At 42.5% G+C, this 19,620-nt stretch overlaps 1 protein-coding gene across 1 annotated transcript in view; it reads left to right on the top strand.

Moving 5' to 3' along the window:
* rab2a (RAB2A, member RAS oncogene family) overlaps nucleotides 1–14,554 on the top strand; it is a 30,130-nt gene extending 15,576 nt beyond the window's left edge. Inside the window, exons 7-8 of the mRNA XM_039815633.1 lie at nucleotides 7,143–7,211; nucleotides 12,600–14,554. Coding sequence (XP_039671567.1) covers nucleotides 7,143–7,211; nucleotides 12,600–12,695 — 165 coding nt within the window. The 3' untranslated portion in view covers nucleotides 12,696–14,554. The remainder of the gene's footprint in view (nucleotides 1–7,142; nucleotides 7,212–12,599) is intronic.
* The last annotated feature ends 5,066 nt before the right edge of the window (nucleotides 14,555–19,620 follow it).

Below are 19,620 nucleotides of genomic sequence, written 5' to 3'. Positions count from 1 at the left end.
GTTATATAGACGTATAGAAAATTAGAAAACACTTGTTTTAGCATCACTTCACTAATTGACACCTTACCTTTACCTGTCTGAGTTCCACACTTCTATAAACTCCACCTACTAGTCCTTGCAGGTAAACACTAATGCTAACAGCTTTTTCCTCACATATACTGTAAATCTCTTCTCGTAAGAAGGGCCTCAGCAGAGTTTCACACACATTATCTGCTGTTTCACAGATATTAGTGCTGCCCGTTTGACATCTGTAGCCAAAGTTAGTCCTCTAGACTAAATCTTTGAATATGTCAGGATGTATAAACTATCACTAAGCCATGATTCGTTATTAGTTAGAATGTTCATTGCTGAGTTTACATTTAGTTAAAGTTCACTGGCCAATGTGTCCATTACAGGCCATGCCTATGACTCCTCAGTGGTCTGCATGTTTTTCCTGTTACAGTGAGTCTTAAAGCCCAACTTTCATTTATCACTCTTCATTGTATATTTTCATATTAAGCCAGTCTGTGAGACATAGAGCCCCTCCAGGGCTGTATCCTGGACTTTGGAAATACTGAGGTCATGAGTCCCCAACTCCCGCAGCAAACAATAAACCTGTAAAAAAAAAAAATCACATTTAATGATTAATTTACCCATGTTGTCATACTTTCTGTGAATGTCCTTACATGCTTGCTGTTTAAAAGACCTAAGCACCACCATTTTTGTCCAGGGTGAAATATCTCAACTATTTTATAAATTGCCGTGAAAGTTGTGACAGACATTCATGTTCCACAGAGGATGGATCCTACGGATTCCCTGACATTTCCTCTGTTGCAATCATCAGTTCAAATTTTGTCCAAAACTGGTTGGCAAATTGTAGCATGCTAACACACTAAACTAAGATGGTAAACATGCCTGGTAACATAAGAGGCATGCGGGCAGAGGAGGCTGAAGCAGACCCTCCTCTGGCCGCTGCCACTCGCTCTCTCTCTCTCTCTCTCTCTCTCTCTTTCTCTTCATCCACAACGTTGTCGCCTACTCTGGCTCAAATGAATAGCCTACATATCGTCATATAACAACCTTATCCACATTGTCGAAATCGTTAAAATATTGAGCCATTACATTAAAATCTTTTAGATAACAGAAGCCTATAATTTCTGTAGCCTACTCTGTAACAACAGACTACCTGGACGCCTTTTTCTCGTCTCTCTCCACACCGCTGTCTTCAGACTTTTGCGTTTTTACCCTTTAGACGGTAACGTGACGGTGGAGCGTTTTTTAGATTTCCACTCTGGAGGGTGGTTTCACTTTTTTTGCGTTTTTAAGCCCCCCAAAAAACGCCGTCGTCGTATAAACGAAAGGCACATCATATAAAATATTTCTCCGTTTTCACCCGCGAGCGTCATCGTGTAAACAGGGCCTCGGTGTCCTCAATGGTAGCTAGAGCACTACCTTCCTCATTACCACCACTGAAGTGCTCTGTCATTGTGGAAACAACAGCAGTGGCCAACAGTGTTGCTGGGTGTTTATTATGAATGGAATATTAGTCTGTGCACATTAAAAGATAAAAATACCACAGTGCAGTCTTGAACGGTGAACAGAGTTGTGTTGGAATGGATGATAAATATACATCTCTTATGTCTTATTTGTTAGCTTTCTCAATCTCACCTGTTGGAGTTTATTGTCCTACCTTGTTTGAATGTTCGACGCGCTCTCCCTAAATAGGCTATCACACTATCCCAAAAACCTGCCGTTGACTTGACTGTTCACCTGTAGCATCATGGCTCACTGTGCTGGAGCCTAACCTTTACATTAGCATCATGAAGCACACTGCTCCAACCCTCGCCGAGCCACACCCCGGGTGTTGTTGTGTGTAATAAATGCATGGCGTTGTCCTCGGGGACGCCTTTCTCACTTATCCAATCACATAAATAATCCCATCCTGCACAGCATGCCAGCCGTGTGTGCAGTGTGTGTGTGTGTGTGTGTGTGTGTGTGTGTGTGTGTGTGTGTGTGTGTGTGTGTGTGTGTGTGTGTGTGTGTGTTTGTTTACATTGATTTTTTTCTACCCTCTCTCGCCTGGCCTATATCATGCAAACACCCACGTCACTGTTGAGTAGAGCACTCACCGGGGTTAAGATGAGGGGGGAGGTGTGTGTGTGTGTGTGTGATAAATTTGTCTCATTAGTGTCCTCTGAATCCTCCTGATACCGCTCCTCGCCTCCCTTCATCTCTCCTTCTCATCCCTCGACGTCCATCATTTGCTCTTTACCTCCCTCCCATCCTCCTTCATCCCCTCCCCTTCCCTCAGTTTCCTCCTCAAACATATCTCTTCCCCCCCCCTTCTCCTCCTGCCCTCTTCCATTCATTTCTTCCTCCCCTCCTCCCTCAGTTCATTCCTCCCCTCCTCCCTCTTCTCCATCTCCCTTTCTCTCTCCAGCAGTATATCAGCCAGTTATACTTCATACATATTCATAACCTCCACCCCGCCTCCCCTCAGCGACATCCAGCGACCAATCAGTGCGCTAGGTTTGTCGTCAGGGTCTGTGGGTGGACACCGGGCTGATGGGATGGTCCTTAGAGAGAGATTCCTGTAAGCATCTTCTCATGGTCTCATCTACCATCCTTTCTTCTTTCCTTACATCCTCCCTTCCTTGAGACCTTTTCCTTTGCCTCTGCTCATTTCTGTTATTTATCTGTTTTCTTGTCTATTTTTCTACTTCTCTCATTTTTTCTTTTTTCCGTATTCTTAATATCTTCTCTACTTACGAGTTACTATTACTCTAGTTTTTCCTTTCCGTAAATGTTTTTCCACCACTTTCCTTCTCCATGTTTTATCCCCTTAGTTTTCTTTTTTCTCCTTTCATTTACTCCCGTCATACGATCTACACACATCCAAAATGAATATTTTCATGAAGTGTAGAGATCTGTGGAGGAACAAGGCATGCAGTGATGTGTGTCAAAGAAAGGAAAGAGGACAGGAGTGAATAGGACAGAGTGCACAAGAGAGCACCCTTGGGCTCCTCGGTCTATTTTCAGACTGGGTGTCAGATAGAAGTTCAGGCCATATCTTCAGTTCTTTAATGACTCTGCTTAGGAAACACACTTCTTCTTGGCCTGACAAAGTTGTGTGTGTGGAGGCAGTTGGTAGTGGAACATGCTAGCGCACATTGGACAGCATCACCCAGATGTGCTGATCACCGAGACGAGGAAATCACAAACCGGAGCCCGACTCCTTATCCCCGCAGCCTGTAGACGGAGCGAAATTCGCCCGCATTTGGCGATTGGCGGGTGCTAAAACACACATTTGTTTGCCTTCCACAATTCATCGCTTACTTGATGTGTCATTCCCCCGTTGCCCCTGCACCAGTTCCGTGTGTAATGTGCACGCGCTTGGTATAAGCCAGGGGTTCTCAAAGTGGGATCCAGGGACCCCCAGGGGTCCATGAAGGGGTTCCACAACAAAAAAATGAATCCTTTATTTTCACTATAATTTCATTCATAAATAACACAATGACAGATTGTATGACTATTTTGCTCATGGCTTTCATTCACTTTCTAAATGATAAAACAAAAATTCTGTCGGGTAGGGTACCCTGGGACAAAGTCTTATCAGATGGGGGTCTGTGTTCTAATTTGTGTCAGTTTAGGGGTCCTTGATGTGAAAAAGTTTAAGAACCACTGGTATAAGCACATCAAAGCAGTTGCTGATAAAAGGCACGATGGTTTGGTTTAAAAAAAAAAAAAAAAGGCCTTCACGTTTTCAGTTGGAATTTTCAGCCAGGGCGGTGGCGAGTACGAGAAAGGCTGCCTTTGACTTAGATAGGCAGGGAAAACCCTGGTCACATCATACAGACTGCACAAGACCTCTTATCCTAGTTGCTCTCCAGTTTCGACCCTTGAGACACAAACACATTAAGAGACTGTCCCTGGAGACCAATGCATTGATACCATAGGCGCGTAGCTCAGCGAGCTTAATTACACTTTATTATATCATCTTAGATCCTCACAATGCTGTCCGTGAGGTGTGTTTATGTGTCTAGAAAGAAAACCAAGATTGTGTGTAGTCTCTGTGTGTGCTCTGCTCAGATCGTATTCTTGTAGCAGCTGTTGACGACAAGAAGCAAAAGTGCAGAGTTTCTGCATTTGAAAGGCCCTTAGATGGTGTTCAGTAAGGAATTTCACTTCTTAAAATACTCTACATCCTGATCTCTTTAAGTCCAAACAAAACTGCATTTTTTTATTTTTTTATTTTTTAAAGCATCTTCCTTCCTTGATGTTTGATGTTTGAAACTGAATACAGGGATAGGACAAAATAAACCAATGTGTTGAGGAAGAAAACAGCGGTTTTTATTTGATCAGAGGGATAAAGGAAAGAGACTTTGCAAAAGTCAACAATGGTTTTATTTGATAGCATTTTCACTTGCAGCTACAAAAATAGTGAGAACCTGATTTCCAAGAAGAAGAAAAATCATGTAATTCAGGTTAAATAATAAAGATATTGCTCTACATTTCATGAAATACACTTAAGATATAGACCGATACATCGGCCAGGTGTGGTTATCGTAGTATTTGTCGGCTGCTAAGTAACAAGAAATTGCAGTGCAGAAATACCAAACTAGGTTTGACATAATTGAAAAATTGTGTCACCATTTGATGGTTTGTCCAACAGAGAGCACTCACACGTTGATTTTTACACTCTAAAATATCCCGCTAAGGATCCATCTTGATCACAATAAAAGGAAAATCTAATCTAAAAGATCTGTATCAGGATTGTTTGTTTTTCATGTGTTTTTGTTTCTATTCCAGTATCGGGGGCGCCCAGATAGCTCAGTTGGTAGAGCGGGCGCCCATATATAGAGGTTTACTCCTCGACGCAGAGGGCCCGGGTTCGACTCCGACCTGGGGCCCTTTGCTGCATGTCATTCCCCCTCTCTCTCTCATCTTTCATGTCTTCATCTGTCCTATCGAAATAAAGCCTGAAAAATGCCCCAAAAAAACATCTTAAAAAGAAATCCAGTATCGGAAACAGGCAAGCTGGATGCAGGATTCCAGAAATGGGCAATGAAAGGAATAAGTAAAGTAGATGAACTCTTTAAAGAAGGGATGTGTGTTTTGAAAATTGTATTTTCACTGAAATAAATACTTACTTGCTTGCTTTTCGAGAGTGAGATGGTTTTGTTGTGGTTTGAGAGGGATGTTCTGGAGCTATTTTTAATGACCATCCGCTCAGTACTTCAGTGCAGTGTCTCCTGTTTAGATTGAGTTGGCGAGCACAGGTTTGGCTTTGGTCTCTGTACAGACATGATTGTTCCTTATCTGCCAAATCAACTGTCTGGGACGTCAAGACTGTAAGAAGCTGCACAAATTCACCTTTCCCTGCTGTGGTTCACCAAGAAATGGTCCAGCACACAACCCCCCCCCCCAACCCCCATTGTTATTTGTCTCCTTTTTAAAAACCTTTATGTATGTTTTAGCCCGTTTTCTAACAATACCTAACATCACCACCACCAAACGTCTCCCAAAGTCTTTTAAATATGAGTGCATTTTGTTAGCCTCCCAGGCAGCCATATTGGTTTCTTTTCACATCATCAGTATGCAAGGAACGCTGGTTCCTTCCAAGTGCTGGTGTAAAGCTTCGACATCCCATACTTGACACGCATCTGCTTTTCATGGCGTCCATGTTTGGTTTTTTGTTTGTCTGAGTGTTTACCACAACTTGTGAATGCAATGCTGTTCAGCATCCAACTCTTAAATGTGGAATGTGTGAGCTTCTTACCAGTATTTCTGACACACCTATATAGAATATTTATCAAATCAACTCACACTTTCAGCTATAGTTGAGCTGATCGACTGTGATAGATTACAGTTTCCAGCCCAAAAAAGATCTGCTAAGCAAAGTCATGTTTTAGCGAGAATATTTAGCAGTTGTTCAAAACTTTCATTCAGTCTGTTTTGCGTTCCTAATGAGGAGTCGACATTTAAATATGGATTTAGGCCACGTCCGCACGTACCAAAACAATCTTTTTTCTTTTTTTTCCCCCCGTTTTCCCTGGCATCGTTCCCAGAAAATTAGCGTCCAAACCGATCCATTTGTAAATGACTCAACACGCTACTTCATATGCCAGGCCTATAGCTGGCGCTGTTTCTGCTACAGAAATTCACCAAAAAACGGAGAAGATGAGGCAGAGCATGCTTGCGCGCTGTATACAGACAGACAGTAGAAGAAGAAACCAAACACAAGCTAGCTACCTTCGATGCTACAGTGCCGTGTGGTTGTGGCCATTAGGACCATTGACATATATCAAATGGACCAACAGATCCCGTTGCTCTAGACGGAGACCAGTGAAGGATATTAGAAGCACTTTTCCGGTGAGTGCTGAGCGTTACTGAGCAGCCTCCAACTGACCTTGAAGACGTAGATGTGACGTGAGCAACCTGTCTGAAAGTTGGAAGTGTTCTGGTAGCTGTGCCAAGAGAAATCTCAATCATTCCCAATCTTACAGAGACGGAGAGCGTAGGTATATGTAAGGAGATAACATGGGCACAGGCTAATTATTAATTATCACTAACATGCTAGTTAACATTAGTAATTAAACCTAAACAGCTAATGTAAGTCAAAACTGCCTGCGAGCTTCTCCTGTACTATACGGTAATTCCTCTACTATGTGACAGTAAGTCTCGTGGTTATGACACAATCGTTAGCCTATTTTTACAAAACATCTGCTACGGAGCCATAACGTGAGGTACAAGGTAATGGAGCCTTTTATACATTGTCGTGTTTCTTTAGAACTAAACAATGGACAAATAGAGTCTTTAAACGCTTCAGATGTCAAGTTATTCGCTGTCAAAGTGACATCAAAATGAATGGCAGTCAGTGGAATGCTAACGGGAGGTGATCCCTTTGTAGCATCAAAATGGCGCCACAGGAGCTACGTGTTCCGAGGAGAAGCCCCTTGATTAGGACGGATGCATGTTTATGTAGGTGTTGTTATGAGACGTCGTCGCGGGGTTAAGAGGTCGAAGGCTAGAGGTCGAGAGGTGTGGCGATGACCTCATCGATACGCAAGTATGCGGCTTCGCCGTCCAAACGAAGCCGCGAGGGCTGCGTTTCCGTGTGGATGGCCCCTTAATCTCCTCTTCTCTCTCCGTCTCAATCTCAGGCTTTCATCAACACAGCCAAGGAGATCTATGAGAAGATCCAGGAGGGAGTGTTTGATATCAACAACGAGGTGAGACACTCTTCACTCTGTTTTTCCTTCCTTCTCAAACCTCTCCGTTGTTGATCTCTTTTTTTAGGGCAGTCTTATCCTCTCTTCCAGTCTTTGTTCTCTTCTTTTCCTGTCTTTCTCCTTAGTTTTCCAGCAGTGTGTGTGGTTTTCCACGCTCCCTCTCTCCTCAAAAGGAGGGGGGGAAAACCCTCTTCTCTGCTTCCTTTGACTCCAGCCAAGCAAAACTCCCTGCGTTCCTCCTCTCCCCTGCTCTATTTTCCACTTGCTCTTCCTTCACTCCTCAGCTCTCTCTCTCTCTCTCACACATTCTGTCTCTCTCTTTCTCTCACACTCTGCCTCTCTCGCTTTCTCTCTCTCACACACACACACTCTGCCTCTCTCTCTCTCTCTCTCTCTCTCTCTCTCTCTCTCTCTCTCTCTCTCTCTCGGCATCTTGCCAGCTCATAAATTCCTCACATCCCACAAGGTCTCAGTCATTCAGCAAAAAAACAAACAGGCAGCCAGCCAGTCTGTAACCTTCCTATCCCTCTAAGTCACTAACTTTGCTATCCAGTCAACCAGATGGTTATCTTTTCAGTGGAACGGTTATTTAGGCATGAAAGACAAGACACCGAGCCTGTCAGCAAGTATGCACAGCAGATGCATTAGTTATACTACTTTCACTTTAAATTGCAATCTCCAAAAAAAAACGCAGTTCACACGTAAAAGACTACGCCACATTGGCGTTTTCAGGTCGGTTTCATAAAAATCTTTCTATACAGGAATGCCTAAACAATAGTAAAAAAAAAAAAAAAGGTTTTAATCTGTTCTTTTGTCGTTCTGTTTTGGTCAGCAAAAAAACAAAGCTGTACATCACAGATCACATCTGGTAAAAAACTCCGTTCTCCTTAAACACATTTTCCAGTATCAAGCACCTGAACAAGCATAAATTAGCGCTCCCAATGCTACCTGTTGACCAGGCAAACTGTGTTTACTGTGCTGCCACACTGACAAAATGAGTGCAGATTACTGACAATCGCTGTATTGTGTGTTCAGCTGTACTGATTTAAAATGAGGGATCACAGAGAAAGTTAGCGTTGACGGAAAGCTGTCTTCCTAATGTTATTGCTGTGCGGCACCTAACTACCCAGATGCATTTCAGTGTTTTCCAAAAGTTGGATAATCCTCATCGCCATTAAAACGCACACGCTAGTGTTGTCAGATTTACCCACTCTGGATGACAGATTTTAGGTGCCAAAAGCAGCATCTTAGGACCAAAACAGAGAGAGAAAAGCTGTTTTAAAACTCAGCTGGCTTTAAATAATTATACTTGAGTGCAGGGTCTGAAATCTACTTTTCTCTGACTACGGTGGCAGGCAAATATTGTTTTTTTTGTCTGCTGCTTTTAAAATCTATGCGCTAAATTAAGAAATAACATTTAAATCCTTACTGCCTGTGTCCAGTATCCTGCAAACATCCGCTGCTTCTCCATTCGCTACGGTTGAAGCCTAAGTGGCAGCAGGAGCGTGCACTTCCTGTTTTGGTGCAGGCTCCAGTCGGCTCCTGCAGGGCCAAACTTTGGCAGTGCGAATCTGCAAGTTCAACAATGCAAATTTTGATGCGCCATGATCGGTTCAGTTCTCTCAATTTTGTTGAATGAAAAGCCAATGTTAGCCTGATATTCAGCCCGAATTGCCATTTTCTTGCACTTCATTCATTCAGCCTGAGTCTGTGTTCATGCTATCTGATTTCTTTTGTTTGATTTTGCCTGAACTGATGAGGAGCAGGTGGTATATATGTCCACAGACATCTTCTTCAGTCAGCACAGAAGCAGCTGTAGCTGTTGCTAAGAGCATTTAACTTCAACAAGATGATGATAAAAGAGTTATTTCTGTATGTGGACTTAGAACAACATGTACAGCTGCATTGATCTCATCCACACTTGTTGGCATTTTTAATGAATGTACCTAGCTAGCTATCTGAACAAATCTAAGATGTCAGCAGTGATTCAGAGGTCTGGAACTAGAAGGCTAATGTGACCTCAGTGTGGAGGATGTACTCTGAGTTGACTATCTTCATAAGAAAACTCTTCACCACGTCGTAAATCATGACGTCCCGGTCCACACAGACCGTCCTCATGCAGCCTACACACGGAACATGTGTGCCTGCAAAACGTGTGAAACATTTGTCAGTGTAGTCTATAAACAGAAAAGTGTGTGCGTCCTCTGTCTTGGACTACATCTGGCCCTTTGGCCAGCCAGCAAGTACAAATGTTAGTCAGACAGGACTGGAGTCAGCCAGCCAGCCAGCCAGCCAGCCAGCGAGTGTTTTTGTTATTAGTAACAGTAAGACGGAGTGAAGGCAGGCCGGCCAGCCAAACCACATCAGCTGACTGGCTGAGAGAGAGAGAGGGAAACCCCACCAGAAATGTTGGCAGCCACTATGAGAAAACACTCACACACACTTACTCTCACACACACATGGCCTTAGCTCAATAAATGTGATTTAAAGGCATACAGTGTTTCCCAGAGGTACCACTGCTACTGAGTGTAGGAGGGGGAGTTACACTGAGAGGGAGTGAGATAAATATATACAGAGGGAGCGAGTGAGGCTGAGAGTAGGCTACAACCACACCGAGAGAGAGAGATGATGAAACCCAGAGAGGGAAAGTGAGCATTACAGTACACAGAGGGAGAGAGAAAGAGAGCTCTCCAGTTGAGGGGATGAGAGAGATAAAAGAGCAATGTCTCTCTACCACCCACCTGCCTCTCGCTCTCTTTCTCTTTATTTGAAGTGCTTTTTTCTTCCTTGAGTGCTGCTGGTGTTTCCTTTACCTTTGTGCAGCGCAGCAGCACCTGTTGCTTCCCCTATGATGTGATCTAATAGGAGCCGCTGCAGGCGCTACGCAATGTTGATTTCACCATGAAAGCAGGGATGCACTTATTATTCAGTGTTTTTTTTTTTCTTCTTCTTCATTTAGTGAGTGATTATAATAACTTTTTTTGTTTTATTTTGTTAAAAAAAGATTTCTTGTCATGATTAAAAACAAATGACGAGAGTAAAACAAGGTTAGGGTTTAGCATTCATTACCTCTATCCACATAATAATCGGCCCATGGCCGTATTCATCTGTTAAAGGAATACGCCACCGTTTGTTGAAATAGGGCTTATCACGGTAGATAGGTGGGCCAACACATTTTTTGTCTCAGTGCAAGTAATTAGGTTGTTTTTTTTGTCTTTTGTTGGCTCACTTTTACTCACAACAAGCTAACCGGCAACATAGGATTCCATTCACTATGCTAAGCTAACTAGCGCCGGCGCTGCCGGTGTTGCACCGGACTAAAACAATGCATGCACAAAAAATGCGTTGGCCCGCCTATCTACAGCTAGGGGAGACCCCACCTATCTACAGCTAGGGGAGACCCCACCTATCTACAGCTAGAGGAGACCCCACCTATCTACAGCTAGAGGAGACCTCACCTATCTACAGCTAGAGGAGACCCCACCTATCTACAGCTAGGGGAGACCCCACCTATCTACAGCTAGAGGAGACCCCACCTATCTACAGCTAGGGGAGACCTCACCTATCTACAGCTAGAGGAGACCCCACCTATCTACAGCTAGAGGAGACCCCACCTATCTACAGCTAGAGGAGACCCCACCTATCTACAGCTAAGGGAGACCCCACCTATCTACAGCTAGAGGAGACCCCACCTATCTACAGCTAGAGGAGACCCCCACCTATCTACAGCTAGGGGAGACCCCACCTATCTACAGCTAGAGGAGACCCCACCTATCTACAGCTAGAGGAGACCCCACCTATCGCTAGGGGAACCCCACCTATCTACAGACCTATCTACAGCTAGGGGAGACCCCACCTATCTACAGCTAGGGGAGACCCCACCTATCTACAGCTAGAGGAGACCCCACCTATCTACAGCTAGAGGAGACCCCACCTATCTACAGCTAGGGGAGACCCCACCTATCTACAGCTAGAGGAGACCCCACCTATCTACAGCTAGAGGAGACCCCACCTATCTACAGCTAGAGGAGACCCCACCTATCTACAGCTAGAGGAGACCCCACCTATCTACAGCTAGAGGAGACCCCACCTATCTACAGCTAGAGGAGACCCCACCTATCTACAGCTAGGGGAGACCCCACCTATCTACAGCTAGGGGAGACCGTGATAAGAACTATTTCAACCAACGGTGGCGTATCCCTTTAAGGCCCGAGACACACTAAGCCGATAATCGGCCGTAGGACAGTCTGGCGAGGTCAGTGACTCGAGTCTGTTCGGTGTGTTCCGTGCCGTCGTCCGTCCAACTTCATTTTGGCCGATTTGACATGTATAATAGGCGGGGCGGGCACTGCCGGCAGTCGGACTAAAATGACCCATCTGATTGGTGGAGCGCTAACCCGGAAACGGGGAGCGGAACGAGCGTGACTAGAGTCTCTCAAAATCTGACGAAAGTCTTTTAAACTGACCTTTGGCGATCTGAAATGAAAACTGCACGGCCTATTTCTCTCTCGGTGAACTATTTTAGTAAAATGGGAGATCGTATTCTGAACGAGCCGCCGTGACGGTCTGTCTTTGAATTTCCAGAGGAAACAGACCCACGTGACGCGTTCGTCCAATCAGCTGCCGGCTTAATTTTTTTGGGCAACAATACAGATTAGCGCCGCCTGCTGTTATGGAGACGTATTACGTCTCGTCGCTTCGGTGTGTTCCGAGCGATTTATTTATTTTTTGACCAACTTGGGGAGACTGATCAGCCCGACTGCCTTTTCTGCCGACAGTCGGCCGTCTGGTCGGTGTTTAAGCAGCTTTAGACGGCCCCGGGGCAAAGATTTGCTGTTGGGACCCCCTTGAACCTCCACCTGGTCACCCCCCCCCCGTCCACTTTGCATTGGGTATACCCTGTCGCTTCCAAGTGACCGTCAAGTACAGCCCACACAGCAGACTGTACATGACGGCCTCATTTTTAGACCAGACACACGGGTGATCCTATGTTTTGAAGAAGTACCCAGTCTCACTAGGGTACTGGCATTACCAACACAAATCTGGTGTTTTATGAAAATTAAACCATGTAAACCTATTCTGATATAACCTCTAAATACAATGAGGAACATGAAAATGAACATGAAAATGAGCAGAATATGAGCACTTTAAACCCAGTTTCATGCAGGAATAATTTACAAATGATTGTAGAAAATGTACTTGCCCATAAAGAATTGCAGGATGAAACGTAAGGACGGGACGGGTTTTTCCACAAAAGAACACACTTTCTTATTAACCAACAGATTTAGTCACTTTTTTATTGACATGATCTGTTTTCCCACTGTGCCGTTTGTTTGTTTTTCCTAACCTAATCTCTATCTTATTCTGGATGTCTTTGTCTCCACACAGGCTAATGGTATTAAGATTGGACCCCAGCATCCTACCACCAACTCCACACTGACCGGTAGCCAGGGAGGCCAACAGGCTGGAGGGGGCTGCTGCTGAAGCCCCAAAACACACCACCTCCCTCCAACCCCAACCCTTCCTCCTCCTCCTCCTCCTCGCCCTCTCCGACTCTCCCTTGCGTTTCTACAGAACTGTCCAGGCTCACTAACAGTTTGTTAACCTTTCTCTCGCTACCGCTCCATTCTTTCATCCATCCATCCATCCATCCCTCTGTGTCCTTTTTCTCTCTCTCTCTATCAGCCATGTCTTTCCTCAGTCCCTTGATCATACCCGAGGGTCTAGGGGCTGTGTCCCCATAAATCAACCTGACTTCCTACAGTCTTACAAGGACAGTCAGTCTCACCTGCAGGGTTAGCCACCAAATTCTTTCTTCTTTTTTTTTTTTTTTTTTTTTTGGTTAGATAAATGGATTTTTATCTTTTTATTAAAAAAAACTAAAAAAAACATGCTGGAATGTGAAGACTTCTGTTCCAGCAGTTTAATTTACATACTCCTCCTAATTCATGAGGTTGTTGTTGGGATATGACTTTATCTCAGAATCATAAAAAAAAGGTATATGTTCAGTAACAACATGGTTAGAGATTAAACGCACTCTTAACAACTGACTGTATGGAATAAACCATGAAACGTTAAAAAAAAACAAAAATATGACGCAGCACGTAGATAGCAGGGCATGTTTCTACATGTCGAGTCAGTTTTCATGCTGTGCCTGTGTGTGTGTGTATAGGGACGATATAGGTATTCCAGTATGTCCGTTTGGGAGGGTTTAGGAGGCATTCAAGTCATTCTGTATCTTCTGTCCATAAAAACAAAGTGCAAATTATTATGTTTTTTTTTGTGCTACCTTTCCCTCTTTTTCGCCATGTTGTTTTGTTCTCTCTCTCTGTCTTTGTTTCCTTTATGTTGACTTGCAGATGATTTGTATTTAATGAACACTACAAACTGGTTGTGGCTTAAAACGTGTTTTAAATTGTCTGGAGAGAGAATAAAAGACCAAACTGTTGAGTGTGAAAATGGATCCTTTTGGGAACGACAGAAAGGAAAGTCAAAGAAACGTTAAGGGACATTGAGAGCAGCGGCCGCCATTATGAAGTAAAGAAGTAGAAAGAGGACAGTTGTTGGAAATCACGACTTTCTTGTTGACTATATTTATCAGGCACATTTTTGTGTATATATGGCTATTTAGGTTTCTGTAGCTTTTTTTTGGGCCGTTTAAGGTGAAGCTAGGTGTTTTGTTGTGGTCTAGTTATTTCTTTACCAGGGCTGGAAGAAAAAACAAAACAAAAAAAAAAACATACTGGACCTTCAAGCAGCTTTTTCGCATTTTTAACAATTCTCATTTAAACCCAAAGGTATTGAGTCGCCCTGATACATTAGGGTTGGTCATGCCCTTTCTTTTAAATGACAAGTATGAATGATAACAGGGTGTTAACAGGACCGTGTAGAGGCATTCAGAGTCCCTGGTGGAGAACCGACTCCAACTGAAAATGTCAAGGCGTCTCCCTTTTAAGCAAGCAAAGATTTACACCGTGAATTAGCTGGCAGATATATAATGTATACTGTTTAGAGCTTGATCGATGACTGCTGCAAATTTTGTTTTCGCTTCGAGATCCCCAATGTAATATGCACCATTTTATTGTTATGATCCTATTTTATTACTTCAGTTACGTATTGCTCATCCTCCCCTCTCATCCCCACTCCTCCTCTCTCTTTCTCTCTTTCTCAAACTGTTCGGTAACGTTAGCTCTGTATCTATTTTCTAATGCCAAATTATTGGGTTTACCTGTGTTTTGTCAACAACAAAAAAACGAGAAACAGAATCAACAGCCCGTGTAGTTGTCCTGAAATCAGCTGCCTGCCTTAACTCCACCCCTGAGAGATTTGGACAGCTGCTAAAATGAATCAAACTGACCCTTTATGTGCAGATAGGCATTTTACCACTAACTAGCTAGTCGACGATGCATTGCTCATGCATAGATACACCCTTAAGAGATATGTAAAGTCATAGAAACAGGCCTGGTTTGAATTTTGTTGGGGGCATTTGAAATTAATCCAGCCCCACATGTTGGCATTTATTTTTATTTTATTTTTTTCCATCTCCTCCATGCGCACACACACCCAGCCTGCATACAGTATATGCATGCATACGTATATGATGCATACATACATTTCTGTTTATCTAACCTAGCTGTTTCCTCTCAAGGCTAACTGTATAACTGTCGGGAGTTTTTTGGTTTCACAGCAGTACGAGTGAATCTGTTTTCCTCGGCAGTACGTTCTCTTCTTTTTTTTCCTTTCTTTTTTTATTCTTAGATATATTCAGACAGTTATTAATCTTATTCTGATGATGATTATTCTTTGTAAAGCAAAATGTAGTGTGTATGTATGTGTGTGTGTGTGTGTGTGTGTATGCGTGCGTGCGTGCGTGCGTGTGTGGACCCAGAGGGGTTACAGGGGGGGGATCAAGCCAAACCTGATGCATCTATCTATCTATCTATCTATCTATGGATTGATCTAGCTATCTTATCTATGTGGCCCCTCCTGTCTCGCTCTTCCTGCCCCTCCCCCCTCCCCCCTCAACGTTATTTGCTGTGTTTGTTCTTTGGAAAAAACAAAACTTAAAAAAAAGAAAAAATGAAAATGCTATCACAATAAACTATAATAAAACATTCTAAACTCTAAACATGTCATTTTGATGGTTATGTGGAGATGGAAAAATACAGTGTTTGAAAAAGAAAAACCGCATTTGTATTTTCTGTCATGTTTTTTTTGGCCACCCGGGCCTGCTCGTGCTGACTTTTCGGTGTACGTAATGAATGAATGAATGAATGAATGAATGAATGAATCCTAATGGGTCCACATGCTGTTTTATCTGATTTATCCATTAAAATGAGCAGGGAGGGACTTGTGCGCTCTTGGATCCGTGCCATTCGACCTTCAGCAGTCATGGAGATTGTATTCCCTGATGAAGGTCAGCCAGACTGAGAGCCTGCGTAATGAATGAAACATTTTTTAACTCATGTGTAGTCAGGATAGGTTCGGTGTACGTGCATGAGCTTTTTAGCAATGCTCTACTGTACAGCTGCAGGAATACCATTTATGTTTTTGGGGCATCAGTGTATGTAAACTTGTTAGCTGGGAGGCCACTAAAGGCATTTTACATGCTAGCATGAAGTGCTGGAGCCAGTGAATTATAGGGTCATTTGGTATTAACTGTTTATGAGTTTCAACCATATTTATTAATGGTTCATAAATAATTTACCAATGCTTTGATCAATAAGCCATGGATAAGACTACATCTTGGGTTGTGAAAAATGGGAACGGTTCGGTGTTATGCGAATGAGCTTTTTAGCAATGCTCTACTCTACATTTGCAGGAATACGTCACTATTTTGGGACATCAGTGTATGTAAATGTGTTAGCTGGAAAGCTACTATAAGCATGCTAGCATGGGGGTCTGCCCTATGTTCCCACAGCCCTATGTTCCCACATTTCTAGGACATTTTCAAAATTAGGTCTTCAATTTAAGCCCTATCCTCCCACAAGAGTTTTTAGGGTTAGGGGGATAAAATATGATACAAATTTATGAAAAAGGAAATGTGGGAACTGTGGGCCTAATTTTCAGTGAAAAAAAAAAAAGGATTCTTAGAAATGTGGGAACATAGGCACGCTCCCCTAGCATGCAGCGCTGGAGCCGGTGAACTATAGGGGCATTTGGTACCTTTTCTAATTAGGCCCAGGGTTGAAAATTAGCACCATCCACCAGCCAAATGCTGGTAAAATATGTAAGCAGCTGGTAGATTTGCTTCACTCACCAGCCAAACAAAAAAACTGTTAATCTATTGGGTGGCTGGTAAAGTTTGAACATTCACTAGCCATATGGCTGCACCCTGATTTTAGGCACACTTTATGAAGGGTTTATAAGCTTCAACTATAATGGCTGTCATTATTAATGGTTCATAAATAATGCCAATGCTTTAAAGATCAATAACAAGCCGCGGACAGTAATACCTCTTGGGTAGTGAAGACTCCCTTAGCCTGGTGGTGTGCATCCTCCAGCGTTGACATCTGCGTTTTAGCTAGCTCTTTAGTTCATCAGGAAACGCCTCCAGCGCACATTTAAAACCACTTAGGTCCTGGAAACGACAAAGCTTCCACAGCCAGCCGCTTTGTGACGCTGTGCTTAGGCACCGTGGTGCTCTGAGTTGCATGCTAACATGCTAAAGTTTACCATCTTACTTTAGCTTTTTAGCATGATAACATTTGCTAAATATAACTAGACAAAAATCAATGCTGCTGATAGGAATGCCACTAGTTTTGCTAAGTAGGAATTATTTTTGAGAAATTAACATCAACCTGATAATGGTGCTGGATGAAAAGTTAAGGGATCCCAAAGGTCATTAAAATTCCTCCTGAGGGAGAAACAAATGTGTGTATCAAGCTCCATGGCAATCCATCTAATTGTTGTCAAGACATTTCACTCAAAGACACAAATGTGAGCCTCATGTTGGCACGAGGTAAACCCTTATTAATATGAATTACACCTGGGGTTTTCCTGCTATCTTATGTCAAAATGTCTGCCGTGAAAAAGGCCTACAGCGTTATTAAAAATTACATTAAAAAAAAAATCAACTCTAGCATTTATTTCCAGGAACTGTGCCCCAGTTACTCTAGAGTCTGGGTCTGCCGAGGTTTCTTCCTAAAAGGGAGTTTTTCCTCGCCACTGTCGCAACAGCCACTGCTAATGCTTGCTCTTGGGGGAATTACTAGAATTGTTGGGGCTTTGTAAATTATAGAGTGTGGTCTAGACCTACTCTATCTGTAAAGTGTCTCGAGATAACTCTTGTTATGATTTGATACTATAAATAAAATTGAATTGAATTAAATTGAATTGATAAATTACAGACCTCGCTGTCAACAGTGTTTCTAGGGACTACGTATTTCTGCTATAAAAGGTAGCTCTAGGAAACGTTTTTGCATGAACTGCCCCTTTATTTGCAGAAGTCCCCTGATGGTTGTACATTATTATTTTACCATTACACTATCAACAACATGAACAAGTCTTGTAGAAATGTTACATTTCTAGTACCTCCTAAGCCATGTTGGATAACAGAAATGAAATGAAAACACAATTTCATCTACAATGAATGACCAATACTAGTGTTGTGCAGAAAAATAACAGAACCAGATCCTCTGGTTTGGAACTTCAGGGCAAAATATACAAATAAATACAGAGCGTCTATGATCATAGGAGTAATATTGCCAGTCACAAACCCCTTAACTAGTACAATCAAGTTCAAAAATATAAACTAAAACAAAAAGTGTCTTGGCAAGTTTTTCCACCACAAGCCTTCACAACATTTATCAGGTAAAATGCCATCAGATGCAAAGCTATCCGACTAACGTAAAACTTACTAACACACTTAAAAGGACTATGAAATATAAGGGAATCCTCCAGCCTGGATGCTGCCGACTGCAGGTCTCAGATTGCACTGATGAAAAAGGAAAGCATACAGACCACACCTTAAGAATTACAGTAAGTATGTTTAATCAGTATTTAACTGTGATGTACTGGCAATGACTAACAAAACACAACATCTGAGCATGTCATATTTAATAGCTCCCTAGACCAAAGGTAAAATATACACGTGACCCATTCATTAGTTTTATGTCCACAGAAGGAGTAGCTTCAGCGTGGCTGTGGTGAGTTATGGCCTGTTTGGGCTTCAGATCTCAGAACAGGCAGCTGGCTTTCCCATGAACATCAGGCAGCTGGGTTTCACTACAATTTTTCAAAGTGCAAAGAGGAATTATAAAAGTGTTGCTAATTTAATAGGATTATAGATGGTGTTTTTTTTATTAAACAGGAAGCTCTCGGACCTTGTGAGGAATGGGCAGAGATAGTGAGGCAATTGTAACTTTCCATCGTTGGGTACCAAATGGGGATGTTGTGAGCTAGTTTCCCTGGAAAAGTTTTATTTCTGCACAGAGCTGAGATGCATGAGGGCCATGTTAGTTGAACAGGAGATGGTTGTTGGGAATTAATACGTGACTAAATACATAAACCGGAGACTAAATAGCTGAAAAAAAATAACACAAAACTGTGATCATCTACTGTGCATTAAAAATGCTTAAAGAAAAATGTTTTCTACCTTGAAAAACAGTCCTTCCGCTGTGTCAGCAAACACAGTGTAGCATGTATATACAGTGTATAAAGGACAATAATAAGGTATCTGTAAGTAGCTTTAAAGTCAAATAAAATAAAACTTTTGGTAATGCAGTCTAGACTTTTCACATCTGTACTTTTAACTTCATTATTACTATGATGACGTAACTCTGTCTTATATAAAAGCAGACACGATGTTCATGGTGATGACTAACCTAACTTAAGCAATTTTCAAGTCTCTGCATGTTGATTTTCAAAACATACTGAAATGAGCTGAAACCAGGGGCTGTCTGAACGGGAGGGAAATATGTTTAAAAACATCTGGAAGAAATATAGAATGTGTATAATTTCTAGTAAATGGGCGACAAAATGCAGAAAACACTGGTGTGGTCCTCCTTAGCTAAGAGAATATACTGTGGATGACTTTCATGTAAAAGAAAAAATATTTTCTAGTGAGAAAAGCATGTAACTCTGTTTTTCCTACAGCATATAGGCCTCTCTTCTGAGGACCAGATTGTCATGAAAAGCAAATGACTAATTGTGTCAGAGACATCTGCATCACTGCTGGTCACTCACATGCATCTTCATTTCATCATTTTAGGTCAGTCCACTTAAGACTAGACTTTTGATTAAACAAAAAGTCAACATGAAATTCAAACCAGGCTTATACTCCTTGGCTGCTACATTACCCACAATGCAACACGACTTGATTCACGTTTTCAGAGTGTGTTATGCTAGTGACAGCCAATGTAGCCTCTAGCCTCAAGCAAAGATGAAGAGTGGGCTACAGAGGTATGGT

This window comes from Perca fluviatilis, chromosome 11 (assembly GCF_010015445.1).
Source record: "Perca fluviatilis chromosome 11, GENO_Pfluv_1.0, whole genome shotgun sequence".
Taxonomy (NCBI): Eukaryota; Metazoa; Chordata; class Actinopteri; order Perciformes; family Percidae; genus Perca; species Perca fluviatilis.
Note: the sequence above shows the minus strand (reverse complement) of the source record. Positions and strands in the feature narration are given on the sequence as shown.